Genomic DNA, 15071 nt, shown 5'->3' with positions numbered 1-15071 from the left:
TAATATAAAAAATTACCAGCCAACTGGCGAGAAACACTGTTTGATAAAAATTGCCAATGCAGATTTTCATTCACATTTGACACTTGGCGTGTGTTAATTTCAAAAACAAAATCTGAAGAAATGTCAAAATCATAAGAATCATGTTCTCCAGGGAGCTGCCCTGAATTGGAGTGGAATTATGGGAACAAAGTGCAGGCCAGCGAGGCATCAGCGGTCATTAGTGGTGCGCAGGACATGCCAGCGGACAGGTGGAAGCTGAGCAGGTGTTCATATATATGCATCTGGAGCTGCGACAGACAGAAGACAACTTCCTCCAGCCCTCAGGAGGATACGGTGAATTATACAGGAACAGGAAGACAATGCGAAGCCCACTGCTCCTTCATTAGGTTCACCAGCGGAGAGAAAATGAAGTTTGATGAAGGTGGCTGTTCTTTTAACAGCTTTTAAATGAAACAGCATGATAATCCGTAGGCCTTTGATAGATTGAATTTCTAGGAACACGTCCAGCGATTCCAGTTTCTCTAATCATACTGTGCAAATGGGTTTCACCTGTGAGCAACTTCCGGTCTGCACGTCTGATGTAGATCAAATAATAAAGCTGGAGATTTCTTAAGTGGAAATAAAAGAATGGCTGGTGTTTTAACTGGAGTCCAGCCATACATTCATCCATTCATTTATTTTTCAGAATAAAACACATTTTTTAATACTAATAAATTAATACTGTTATTCAGTAAGGAAGCAATAAATTTGACAGCAAATACATTTTAAATAAATGCTGTTAAGCAGCACAAGTGTTTTTAACATGGATGATAATCAGAAAAGTTTCTTGAGCAGAAAATCATATTAGAATGATTTCTGAAGGATCATGTGACACTGAAGACTGGAGTAATGATGCTGAAAATTCAGATTTGATCGCAACAATAAATTACATTTTACAATATATTCACATAGAAAAGAGTTATTTTTGTTTTTTTTTGTTTGCTTATTATATAAAGAAACAAAATAAGATTCACAATATTACTGTTTTCACTATAGCAGAAAAGACTTCTTTCAAATCCTACCCACTTTTCTTACCATCTTTCGCAAGGGGGAAAAAGGGAACCATGCACAAAATGTTGTTCTGGGTTGTCAACCATCTCTTCTTATTTCTCAACAAACTCTACAGAATCCACAGGTCACAACATCTATTTTTTTGGACCAGTACCTGTCTTTGGATAAGGGCCAAACTGTCCCGGGACCTGTTCAGCAGCTCCTCCACAACTTTTGGATCTTCCACTGTCCGGTTCTCCCTGAAGGCATCTCGCACCCGCCGCAGAGCGTACGTCCTACAGAAACGAGAGATCAAAACAACTCACTCGATGTTTTGGATTTGCTTGCTCTTGCAAAAGTCACTGCCACAATTTTGGGAGTCAAACTGGCCAAAAAAAAGTCAAAAAAAAAAAAGAAAAGTTCATATTGGCAAATGTCAGTCACTCAAGTTTTTTTTTTTTTTGTGATTCAGCTATTGTTGAAAACAATGCAAAAAAAAAAAAAATGGCATTCAACTGCAAATTAATCACAAAAAGTTTGAAATTACTTATTGTTAATCTGATACAGAAACAAACATGAATGAGAAAATAAAGCACAGAACGAGCTTGATGTTAAAAAGGGTTATTAAGTGGAATAAGACGTGAAATAAACTCAAAGTGGTGCTCATTCCCTGATTGTGGTAATAACATACACTGTAAATAAATAAATAAAAATCTGTAACATTTATGGTAAAATGGCTGCAAGGCTGTGGTTGACAGTACTTTATACGGTAAAAAAAATACGGGATCAACATTTTTGGTTTTATAGACTTAAATTCACAGAAAAAATGTATTACATTAACTGATATAATGTTAACATATCAACCTATTCAAGTGCTAATATCTGTTTTGTACCATTGAAATACACTTAAATGCATCAAAAACAGCTGGTGATGAGAAAGTCACATGATGGAAGCTTATCACAAACAGCTTTTCCACAAGCTGAGGACGGAAATATTTATATAGAGGGTGCACATGCACATCATTAACACAAATACTAAACACCATTATCGTAAGACACATAATAGTGAAATAATGCAATAAATATTAATTTAACAACATTAGATATAAGATAAAACCCTAATGAACACAACTGATTAGAAAAAAAAGAAACAACAACAAAAAAAAAAAAAAAAAAATAAAATAAAAATAACTGTGTAGGGAATTCTGGTAATATCAAGATACAGTTTTTCACTGTAAATTATACAATGACTTGTTATTTTTCACTTCCAAAAAAACGGTAAAGCATTAAAAAAAAAAAAAAAAATTCGAAGAGTATTAAATGTAATCACATTTATCCACCGTTTACAGTATGGAAACTTACTGTTAACCAATTAACAGGTTTTTACTGTACCATTTTACAGTCTTTTACTGTTAAAATCACAATAATTTTTACAGTGTATGTAACCCTAAGAGACAAAAAAATGTTTCTGCCATGCATGACTATTGTACGTATGTGTCATAACTAGGCCTAATATGCAGATTTTGCAAAAAATTCTGGAAGTTACTCTGGAAGAAACATTTGGCATTTTTGACATATTAGGCACAGAAATAGGAATGATATTTCAAAATATTATTTGCACTTAGTTCAAAATGATTACTTCCCAACTCGAATTAGACCTAGCATTTCCTTTCTGCCTTTATACTTCATCAAAAAAGTGAAACGTGAAATTTTGCAGAGCAGAAATACATCTAGCAGTTTTAAACATCTCTTGCCATTTGTACATAAACAGATTTTATTCCAATAGTCTGAAGACCACAAGACCCCTGCAAGGTTTATAAACCAAAGCACTAAAAGCAGGGGTTACACACAGAAGTCAAGTGTCTTTTATCAGTCATGGCGTGGGTAGATTGCTGCCCCTCTGTTTATGTTGTGTCTCAATAGGAAAACTCAAAGCACATTAAGCAATGGAGACCTGACTGACAAGGATGCAGTGAGCCCGTCACACCGCAGCAAGGAGACAAGGAACGCTCTGACAGCGCACTGGGAAGAGCGAAGACAAACTCAGTCACATTTCTTCTGGATGACAGAGTTCATTAGCACCAGCGCTGTGTGTGCCACATGCTAATAATGGAGCAGTCATTAGACAGCTAGTTACTAAGCTGTAAGGTAGCTTCACGTCTGCACTTCTAGGGTGCGAAAAAGCGAGGAGGAAGCATATCTCCAGGCTTTTCATCTCGAAACACGAGCAGTGTGGGGCATACGGAGGCCCCAGTGCCACGCCAAGATCAAAGTCTCGCCTGGCACCCGAGGAACCACCTCCACCAAGACGAGGCAACTCCGCTCTGACAGCCAAATCCAAGCTTCCCACCATTTCATGGGACGAGGGGAGAGGAGGAGGGAAAAAAGCCAGGGAGAAAGGCAGAGAGGTGAAAGAAAATCTGCAAATAATGAGAGAAACCCACAGAGAAAGAGACAGACAGAACGGGTGAGAGCACACTCATGTGAGAGCTGAGCGATCTTAGATCATACACTAAAAAAACAACAGATGACAGATGCAAAATTGTGTCTTGAGAAGGAAAAGGGGCAGTTGTTATAAAGAGCACGTCATCTTTAGAAATACCACAGTGACAGACACTTCAAAGGAGTCAAAATTGAGCAGCCGGCTTTGAAGCACTCGTCATGTGCTTTTTCAACAGCTCGTGTGTATTAAGTGTGACAAATCTGAGGTTAAAACCATACACAACACAAGTAAAATACGTATGTACAAATAACAGAACATTGAAGTCATACACTTTTGGATGTAACGCATTCCATCTATTATTTGCTCACCTTATGGAACATGTTTACACTGATGGTTGCAACCAAGGCTTATTGAAAAAGCATGCCTCTACCTATATTTTGGCAAAACCTACACATACATATACATACAATCCCCTCAGTTTCCAGCTGAAATGACACTATTGGCAGTAAAACACCAACATTGTTTCTTTTTCCACACAAATTATAATTAAGAGGCAGATTAATATTGATTAATAAAGATTTATTTTGTACGATTCCTTGCTCAATACTACAGTATGACATTAAAACACTTTTATCATAGAGCATGATCTGTGAATAATAGATTTTGATGTGGTAAACTTGCTCGGTAGCGCACCCGGTACAGCACTGCACTTGCGGTGTGAAGTGCTCAGGTACGAGTTTTGTGAAACATGAGTTATAATAAAAGAGATCAAAGACTTTAGCATTAACCATTTAGCACCAGCCATATAAATTCTGAACTGAATTCTAAATTATAAACGTGATTGGCCGGATATCTCAAGCATGTGACGGAAATGTTATGCCCCTTACCACATTGGGAATATCAGCTTCCATGGCGGCAGCGACGGCGACAACACTACAGCAAGAATAAGTTACGCCTTCTTTCTTTGCGTACACATTTTGGGCGGTGTTATGTAAATCTTGGATTTGAATGAGACATATTAGGAAGGCGTGGATGAGTCTTAACTTTTAGAAACAATATCTCTTTGGGTGTGAGACTTCAATCTCTGAGACTTTACGGATCTTATATGTGCACGAACAGCTTGTAACACTCCAAAGACAACGGGAAACATGAAATCACGTCATATGACCCCTTTAAGAGAAAAAAAAAGGTTTTATGGTTTTCTACTATAGCTTTAAAATTTCTGCATTCGCACGACCCTTTCTATGAGTTTATGGGTTGTGGGTTTCCTGGGTCCACCAATAAAGTTGGTATTTACACTAAAACTGCTAGAAAACTTGATTTGATTGTTGATTTCAATACACAGTCTAATGTTAGCATTTTGCTAAGCTAACAGGTTGATACTCTAACATGCATAAAACATACAGATTTGGGGTAAAATTGTGCATTTTTATTACACTGTAAAAAAAAAAAAGTTGAGCCAACTTAAAATTTTAAGGCAACCAGCTTCAGCAGATTTTTGCGTTTTCTCAACTTCGTCGTTTTAAGTTTATACAACAAAAATTTGAGAATCTCCCACAAAAATAAGTTGAGCAAACTCAAAAATCTGCTGAAAGTGGTAAAAAATGTTTTTTTTTTAAGTTCGCTCAACTTTTTTTCTTTTTTTACAGTGTAGGCTAAACATTTTTAATCAATACATTTCAGAAGTGAATTAAACATTTCAATTTAAGATTTCTCTCAACACCGCCACCTGGCATTCATATTAAGAGTTTGATGCACTGCGTGATGCCTTACAATTTAGTCAAGTCCATGAAATGATTAGAGGCCATGAAAAATAAATCTTTTAACACTCTTGTGTGCAAAGCAAATCTTAGATCAACTTTACAACAGAGTAGAGGGATTCGCATGTTTCTATATAAAGTATAGCCATTTTTAGCTCATTAAATTCTTCAGTTTACATCACTTCTCATTACATCAGAGACCCAGTTAATAATAAACCACTCACGTCATCCCTTCGAGGCAACATCTGACAGATATTTTCAGTATTTTCAGCCATCTGGCTTTAAGGTCATCAATATGACAAAGCATTTGTCAAAAGGAAAACAGAGAGCGATCTGTAGATCCGTGGTGAATTCTGGTTGGGGCCATTGAACAATTAAGCAGTTGGTCTTTGTCACCAGCGTAGGAATGGCTGATTCATCGAGCGGCATGCATATTGAATCCTCAGAGAGACACTCATCCTCGCTGCCAAGCATCCAGACTTAAATATGAGCCATGATGCGCATGACAGAGCAACAAAACGCTTGTGTTTTTAAGCGAATGCGTCATATTGTCGGATATGCTTAAGCTGACCTTAAACAAAAGCATAACGTGGCGTCCGATTGAATGTAGCGGGTGGGAGCGTGGTTAACACTTGGGCAGCTGAGAGAATTATATTTAGGGAGATGAACAGGAACTCTTGCTTAAGATCTTACGACAGCAGATTAGCAAACTCTTGTTCTGTAGGCGACAATTAGCGTAGCGTCACCCATGGGCAGTTAAACACACAATTAATTCACCTCACCAACACAAAACATGAGTAATAATAGGCATCTAAAAGAACATAAAACAACTTGTTTCATGGTTCTGTGAAGTGGAACCAATTAAAATGGCTTAATATTTAATGACACCTTCAGCTGTAAATACACAGGCCCTGTATTACTAGCTAAAGATGCTTCCTGCCCCTGAAATGAATTTCACACGTACAGCTGAAAAAATGATGAGTGTGTGGTCAAAATCATTTTAACAGAACTGTGGAAAAACAGAGAGATGAGAAAAAGAGAATAAGATGAGAAGAGAAGCAAGACAAGAACAGCCAGTGAGAGACAAGATGTTAAGAGACCTAGAGAGATGAAGCAATTGGAGCAGGACTACACAGAGGAAACATGATGAGGAGCGAAAGAGAAACAAGCCAAGAAGCGCAAGTGAGAGACAACATGTGAAGAGATGAAACGAAGAAACAAGAAACCATGCGAGATGTAACAGTTTAGACAAGAAGAGAAGAGTGAACGATCAACAAAAAGACATGAGACAAGAAGAGAGATGAAGAAACAAAATCAGAAGAGGAGAAAGCGAGAGAAGCGACAAAAGAGACTAGGTAAGACAAGCGAGAAGAGGAGAGCAATAGAAGTGAAGATAAGAGAAACGAGAGGAGAGATAAAGAGACGAGACGTGAGAAGAGGTGCGGCGAGACAAAAAGAGATGAGAAGACAAGACATGAAGAGAGAAACAGAAAATACAGACTCTCAACATGAGGACACAAGAGGAAAGAAATAGAAGAAGAGATGAGAGGAGAAAACGAAAAGATGACATTTAAGAAAGTTATGAAAGATGTAAGCAAGAAGAGATAAGACAAGGTGAGAGAAGTGAAGAGCAAAACGATAAGAGATCAGATGATACAAGAAGTAAGGAGAAATGAGACAAGGAGTCTAAAGGAGGCAAGACAACTTAAGGACAGAACAATGAGATAAAAAGACCTGAAGCAAAAAGAAACAAGATGACAAAAAGAGAGAAGAAAGGAGAAATAAGTCGAAACAAGACTGGAACAGAAACCAAACACAGACAGACAACAAAGCAACTGGAGATAGATTATTAGAAGAGAGAGAGAAAAAAGAAGACAAGAAAGGATGATGTGAAGAGATGAGACGAGACAAAAAAACAACAGAAGAGAGGAGACGAGGACAGAAGATGTGAAAAAAGGATCTAAAAAGATGAGACCAGTAAACAATAGAGATAAGATAAGAGACAAGAAAAAAACAAAAAAGAGAAAAGAAATGACAAGAGGCAGGAAGAGAAATGAAGAGAGAGAACTGAGAAATGAGATCAAGTGAAGAAATGAGAGAAAAATGAGAGTTGAGATGTGAAGAGACAAAGAAAGACAAAAAGAGCCACAGAGAGAAGAGCGAGACTAGGACAGAAGAGAAATACAATTATGGAAGAGATGAGAAGCGAAGCTAGATGTGAACAGAAAAGAAAGGATGAGGCAAGATGAGATACAAGGAGAGATAGAGAAACAAGATGAGAAGTCAAACAATAAGAATCAAGGACAGATGAGTCTCCAAGATAAGGGCAGAAGAAAAAAAATGAAATAAGAGACAAGACAAAGGAAGATCTGAAGTAAAAAGGAGAGATGAAACAAGATAAGAGAAGAAAAGGCCACAACAAGGAGGAGAGAAAAGCAGCAATGTGATAAGAAAATGAAAAAGAAGGGAAGAGACGAGACGATATGAGACGATATGAGAAGAGGAGAGACGAGTCTGAAGCGCTGCATGCAGGCTGTGATGTCAGAGCTTGTGGTGGAGATGAAGAGAGTTTCTCTCAGAGATCAAACCCACAGAGATGCTACTGAAGCCTCAACATTACGGCTGGAACTTCCTGAGACTCGTGACAGCCCATTATCATCAGAAACGGGAGGATGCGCTCAACTTTCAGCAAACATATCACCTGCGAAGACGCCAGCAAACACCATTCTGGAAAGAATATTTGGGTGGATCCAAAATGAAGGCTTAATGATTTGCTGGCACTTTATCCATAAATCTGAGCAAGAAATCAGTCATTTTTTACAGCTATAGAAGCATTTCTCAATTTAGATACTGAATCTGAACACAGAACAAACACAGTCACAGTAAATGCAGCATCTTAAATGAACAGCAAGCTATGAATAAATAAATAGCTACAAACAGAACAGAAAATAGCCCTCCGTTTCAAACAGGCACAAAGAATTAAAGCGGCTTGGCAGGCGAGGACTTTCAAGAAGATCTGTGAGATTTCACACGCAAAGCTGATCCCTGATCACTTATTTATCTGTGGCTTTTAAAAGGTTTATTTCTTGTGAGCTTTATGAATAAGACCGAGCACAAATATGTCGTCATTGGCTCTGCGCTAACGTCGAGCCGGAGGACCACGGGGGAGGGTTATATTTAACGGGAAGATGCTTTACGTAAGAGCTGCCCTACTTTCTGCAGTCTACACTTGCAGCCGTATTGTTAAATCTGCAGCGTGTACCGTCAAAAACTGTGCATCCTCTCCTCAAAAAGAGTCTCTCTTTCTCTCTGGGTGCGTGTTGTGAATCTTCCTTCTTGGCAGATGTGATATTTTTCTTCCCTTCCGTCAAAATCAACATCTCTTTCATCCTCCCTTCTCAATCATTCGCTCTCACTGACTGAATTTGTTTCCGGCTTTCAATCATCTCGCAGTCGCTCAGAGTTGTCCTGCATTTCATTCACTCGTTCCCCTCCCTGCATCTCTCTCTCTCTCTCTCTTCACATGCTGTTTCAACTTCTTTCTCCCTGCGTAAATTTGAGAATTTCACAGCACATACACACGGCGCTCAAACCACAACCTAAAAAATCTGACTCGATGGAGTATTACACCGCATAATCGCAAAAATGCCAAAAATTAGTTACCATCAGCATGTTAAAAAACAAGTTGCTAGGCCTTGAATAATTTAACAGACTATATTACACCGTTGGAAAACAACATGCACATTGGGTTTCTTGCTAAACCAGCCAGAATTACAGTGAAAACAATAGGACTCATTAATGAAACATGAGCAGAATGGATTTCTGTGTAAACTGTGACCATTCATTGTTTCTTCATTAGAACAGATTTTTAATGTAGCATTACATCACTTTCTCAGCAATGGATGCTCTGCAGTGAATGGGTGCCGTCAGAATGAGAGTCAAACAGCTGATAAAAACATCACAATAATCCACACCACTCCAGTCCAATAATTAATGCCTTGAGAAGTCAAAAGCTGCGTGTTTGTATGGTGTTTTAACTTCAAACCTTCCTATCCATAATAACACTTCCTCCAGTGAAAAAGTCATCTGGTTCTGAATCAGGAGAGGAATCTGCACAGATCGCAAGCCAAGTGTGGATTATTGTGATGTTTTTATCAACTGTTTGGACTCACATTCTGACGGCACCCATTGATGCAATGCTGCAAAATTTAATTTTTGGGTGAACTACACCATACATCAAAGGTAATCCGAATGTAAAAAAAAGAGGGAAATAAACATGCACAACTGCACTATTGGTAAGCCCCGCCCCCCTTAGTTACTGTTGCTCACTTGGACAAACAAAGGGAGCTGCTCGCTGTCTACAGTGTGAAAACCTTGTCCCACGATGTTTTTGCACAGAAGGCCAACAAATGGGAATTAAATATTCCATAGAAATAAATACGGTGGGTAACTAGAAGCGAGATTTACAGATCACAATGCGAGCGGGAGAAGTCTCATATTACGGTTACAACATGCAGGATCAACAAGGTTCATGTATCGCAGGGTATGATTAAATTAATGTACATTTAACCAGTTTAATATGGAGAGGCACTGAAATGTAGTCCTTCGTTTATGTGTTTTGATCTACACTGTACAAGACGCGAGAAGAGTCCGCTATTTAGGTTTGTATATTAGCATGGACTCACTAACTTTAACGTTAGCTAGTTTTAGCCAGAGACACCTTGCTAAAGCACAAGATAACGTTAACGTTCTGATTAAAATTGTAACTTAATGAGTGTATGACAACCAGAAAATGAACGTTTTTGTCTTCATTTGTATTGGGGTGAATAACGTTACTTAGGGACATTTTGCTCTGTTTTGTTTGGATTCAGGAAATGTAATAAAATTAATTATATCGCCCATCCTCTCAGGATACCTGGAATCAGTGTTAAAGTACCCCAGACACATCGTTTTTCCATTTTTGAAGCATAAAACCGATGCGAGCTTCGGATCTTCCAATGTTTATCTATGGCGCTGAAATCTGAAGATGTCCGAGTTCAGCTCCCCGTGCAACTGATGCTCGACTGCCATTGGCTAGTCTGCGTTCGAGGGGCGGGGCTTGAGTCTGGAATGTGTCGTCACAGCGGCAATGCATTCTGGGAATTTAGGTCACGGGAGCTACAGCGGAGACTGAGTGGTAGTGAATGTAGACGTTTTATATTATTTAATGTTTATATTATTCTACTTAAGATCGCGTTGCAGTGGTTAAGGCTTACTGTATCATCAATTGCCACATCCCTTTGCACGGCCGGTGTGAAAAACGTGCTTTCTCCGCGTTAGAAAGCCGAAAAAGCAGAGGTTTTACCTGCAGACATTGATGATAAGGGCAATTGATCATTCCAACGCGATCTAAGTTGAATCATAAACATTAAATATGTCTACATTCACTACAGAACTCGGATGAAAATTAAACTCGGTATGGTAAACATCTAAAATAAAATGTGGCTTTATAATTCATCTCTGTAGATTTAATATATTATAGATACAGTGATTTGCATTAAACTGTAAGCCCTCACACCACAAATAGAAGGAAATCATATATGGAAGTGTTATTTGCGGCAGCTCGTTAATACTCAGCCACTTTTTGTACAGATTAAGTTTCTTTCATTCACTTAATCGCTCGCATCGTTCTAGTAGAAAGGAATCTTCAACTTGGTTCGGTCAAGTCAATGTGTTTATTTGCATAGCATCCTCAATACACATCGTTTCAAAGCAGCTTCAAGTTCTGTTACCTCTATAATGGCTGAACTCTTAACATTGAGCAGTTTTACCGGGCAATATGACGATATATAACAATGACCCACTGTTTGAGATCTAGCTGTAGTGTATTCTCCCCTTACAAAATTAGCCATGGTTTTGCTACTCTAACCAGTTTATCCATGGTATTTAATAAGATTGTGGTTATACGAATGGTAACAAAAACACGGTCGCTACACGTTTACTATAGTAAAACCATGGTTAATTGTTGTAAGTGTTTAGCAGTTAGCCTCAGTACCACTGTAGTGAAGGAGACTGATTAGTAATGAATATTTGCAGCCTCTCAGACAAACAACAGAGCGATTTTTTATTTATTTAAAGAGATTTACATATTAGTCCGTTTTATTCTAAGGGTATTTAAGATGTTTTAAAAAAATATTAATCTAAAACAGTTGGCTTTTTCTGTGGTGATTTGCATTTGTTTACGCTGTGTGCTCCTGAGCGTGACCTAAAACATGGCGGAATCCGACGCGGCGTGACGTAGGTTCCCATGCTCTATTGACCCTTGCAAAACCCCGTCCTCCTTAGTTACTGTTGCTATCTCCGACAAACAATGCCCCTCTCACACTACACATAATGCTCTCACATGATATTTTTTTTCCCGATGCAGGGCTCTCAAGTCTCACGCATTGAGCGTGAGACTCATGCATTTCAACCAGTTCACACGCTCTCATGCCACCCCTTGTATTTCTCACGCTGAGAAGGGATAACTTGTCCTGCTACAATTACTATACAATTAATAGATGAGGGAATACGGAGGTAAGTTTTCTGCCGAGTTCATAGCTCTCTCGACTCTGGAGTTATACAGAGTTAAATGCCACCTACCAGCCAATCAGAAATTAGGATGTTGTTGTTTCCGTTTAAATTACGCGATTCTGCAGCAAGCGGGTTTGTTACTAAGCAACATGGATGCGCGCACATGGAGTGTAAGTTGGAAGAGAAAGATCCGATGAATGCTGTAGGTAACCCCTTCATTTATTATTATTTTTTTTTTCGATTTTAAGATTCCTCTACGAAATCACTTGCCTGTGAAAAGAGAGTGAGAGCTGATGTTGGGGAATATAGCCAAATTCGTGCTAAAGTATTATTGATGCAGTCAAAAAAAAAAAAAAAAAAACTCCAACTGCTTTGCAACCAGAAGCTTTAACTTAGCTTTGGCTTCCTGAAAGGAAAGTACTAGAGATGTTATAACAGTTGGTGAATCTGATAAAAGACAGACAAATTCATCCAAATAAAATAAATTGTTTTACATATTTAAAAAAGGATCAAAATACAAAGGAATTTGGCTCCAAACATGCCAACTGAACAGCAGTGCTCAGTGTACATACTGTACACACACAGTAGCATTACAGAACTTGTCCTGAACATGTATGTCAAGCTCTGTGTGTGTGAGAGAGAGAGAGAGAGAGAGAGAACACATTTCAGCTTATTATTATTATTTTTGTTTCTGTTGTGTTTGTTGCACATCTTGATGACAGGGGAAGGGGGCTCCCATATAAAGCACTGAGGCTTCCCCAAATTCAAATTCAGATGCAGTGTTTTCCATGGTGGGTTTGAACAAAACCAAAACTAGAAACAGTTTGGCTCTGGATGGAACGGTATTATCACGACAGTGCTTTATGTGGGAGTCCTCTACCCCTGTCATCAGGCATCAAGATGTGCAACAAACATTTACAACAGAAAAAAAGAAACATAAGCTGAAATACATATGCTGAAACATAAGCTCTCTCTGTCTGTCTGTCTCTCTCTCACACACACACACAGTTTGACATACATGCTCAGGGTAAGTACTGTAATGTATATGTACATTGAGTACTGCTGTTCAGTTGGCTCGTTTGAGGCAAAATTTATTTTTCTTTTTGATACATTTGTATTTTTAAATACATAAATCTTTATTTTATTAGAATGAATTTGTCTTTCATCAGATTTACCAAATGTTATAACTTCTATTTGTGCTGGTCAATTATGAGCAATAGGTTAAATTGAACTGCTAGCAAAAACTTGGGTGCTGCAAATATTTGAGTTGCTCCTCCCCTTTGACTTGCCCCTCCCCTCTGAGTGACTCCTCCCCTTTGCGTGGACCCTCCCCTAATCTCACGCCAAACTTTTGCTATAACTTGAGAGCCCTGCCGCTGTATTGCCTCAGTTCAAGCAGTTTTCATATTTACTTAAAGCACAAAATGAACATGAGAACGTATTTTATTTCAACTGCAAAAAGACATCAATACACACCACTTTTCAAGTTTAAGTCCACCGAAGTTAATCTACTCTGTCTGATTTGGTTGTCGGACAAGATGGCAGATTCGGCGTTATGATTGGTCAGATCACCTGTCAATCACATTTCCAATTTTTACACTATAAACAAAATCGACTAAAAATATGGTCATATAACTGATATGTGACCCTGGATGACAAAACCAGTCTTAAGTGTCAATTTTTCGATTTATACATCATCTGAAAGCTTTCCACTGATGTATGGTTTGTTAGGATCGGACAATATTTGGCTGAGATACAACTATTTGAAAATCTGGAATCTGAGGGTGCAAAAAAATCTAAATATTGAGAAAATCGCCTTTAAAGTTGTCCAAATGAAGTTCTTAGCAATGCATATTACTAATCAAAAATTAAGTTTTGATACATTTACGGTAAGAAATTTACAAAATATTTTCATGGAACATGATCTTTACTTAATATCCTAATGATTTTTGGCATAAAAGAAAAATCGATAATTCTGAGCCACAGTGTATTTTTGGCTATTGCTACAAATATACCCCAGCGACTTAAGACTGGTTTTGTGGTTCAGGGTCACATATATCAATTTACTAAGAAATGAGGCCCCTTTTTGCTTTCAATTCTATATGAATTTATTCAAGAAAGGTTTTATGAGTGACTTGCACAAATCCACTCTGCCTCTGTTTCATCAATGAGACATTTATGAATTGCATTAATATTAGTATTTGCATTCAGGCAAACCAAAAGGATTACAAAAGTATGAGCTTTAAAACTGCTAACGTATGAACACTGGCAGATTTCAGAAGAAGAATTACACTGGAGACACAAAGCTCTATGGAAACTGAGTGGGTTGGAGATTATTATCCTTTGGCTGTCAGCTTTTTATTTAAGCCTTTTATAGATATTTGTAATATGAATGCACCGTGATGATAGAATTTCCAAGCAATAACTTGGAATGATATCATGGTTATATTTCCAATTTTAAGAGTTGAAGTGAGAATCAGGGGATGTTTCGAATGGCACTAGATAAAGCTATCCATACTATTTCTGCAGCACAGTGTATACAGTGCATAGTATACAATATCTGGCTTACATACAGTACTACATTTCCCAGTAGCAGCAGCATGCAACACAGTACACTTTGTAAGGTTATGTTTCCCACAATGCAATGCATTTGACTTGACCTTCCATTTCCAATGTCACACATGAACCAAAATCACTCGACTCATTAATATTTAAACACGTACTGCATCAGCCGATAGGTTTTCCTGTCTGGCCATTTTGTCAGAAGTGGGACTTTTATTTTGACAGTGCTGCAACACCAGCAGCTCTTCATTAGTTTACTGTCTGTTTATTTTACAGATGCATTTATTTATTTAAAATTACTCATTAAAATTTATTTTAAATGACTTATTTCTAATTTAGTAGGCTATTATTAGTATAATTGATTATTAATATACAACATAATGATCAACACAATTAACCTCATTAAGGCTGAAGCCTCCACAGAAGTCAAGCTCTGATCCTGAAGGGTCATAGTCCTGCAGAGTTCAGCAAAACACTCAATTAATCCTGAAGACCTTGGTTATAGCTTCATCAGGGGTCTAATTAGATTTGGGGCCGAACGCTGCAGGACTGTGAACCTCCAGAAGTTGGACACCTTTGAGTGCTGGCCTTGACTTGCTGTTGAATTTCAATTTAAAATCATGAAAAATCATTTTCCTCTTTTAATTCGCAATGCAAGAACAAAGCAAGTTTAAGATAGACAAACTTCCACTTCAGTCCATAAAAAAAAATCAATAATTGAAATG

At 38.0% G+C, this 15071-nt stretch overlaps 2 protein-coding genes across 2 annotated transcripts in view; one reads left to right on the top strand and one right to left on the bottom strand.

Moving 5' to 3' along the window:
• The window catches only part of LOC131533584 (LYR motif-containing protein 4B), a 54819-nt gene that overhangs the window by 38669 nt on the left and 1079 nt on the right, over positions 1 to 15071 (bottom strand). Inside the window, exon 2 of the mRNA XM_058765934.1 lies at positions 1205 to 1325. Coding sequence (XP_058621917.1) covers positions 1205 to 1325 — 121 coding nt within the window. The remainder of the gene's footprint in view (positions 1 to 1204; positions 1326 to 15071) is intronic.
• The window catches only part of fars2 (phenylalanyl-tRNA synthetase 2, mitochondrial), a 149303-nt gene continuing 146177 nt past the window's right edge, over positions 11946 to 15071 (top strand). Inside the window, exon 1 of the mRNA XM_058765926.1 lies at positions 11946 to 11986. Coding sequence (XP_058621909.1) covers positions 11948 to 11986 — 39 coding nt within the window. The 5' untranslated portion in view covers positions 11946 to 11947. The remainder of the gene's footprint in view (positions 11987 to 15071) is intronic.

This window comes from Onychostoma macrolepis, chromosome 24, assembly GCF_012432095.1.
Source record: "Onychostoma macrolepis isolate SWU-2019 chromosome 24, ASM1243209v1, whole genome shotgun sequence".
Classification (NCBI taxonomy): domain Eukaryota; kingdom Metazoa; phylum Chordata; class Actinopteri; order Cypriniformes; family Cyprinidae; genus Onychostoma; species Onychostoma macrolepis.
This window is presented reverse-complemented; position numbering and strand designations above follow the sequence as displayed.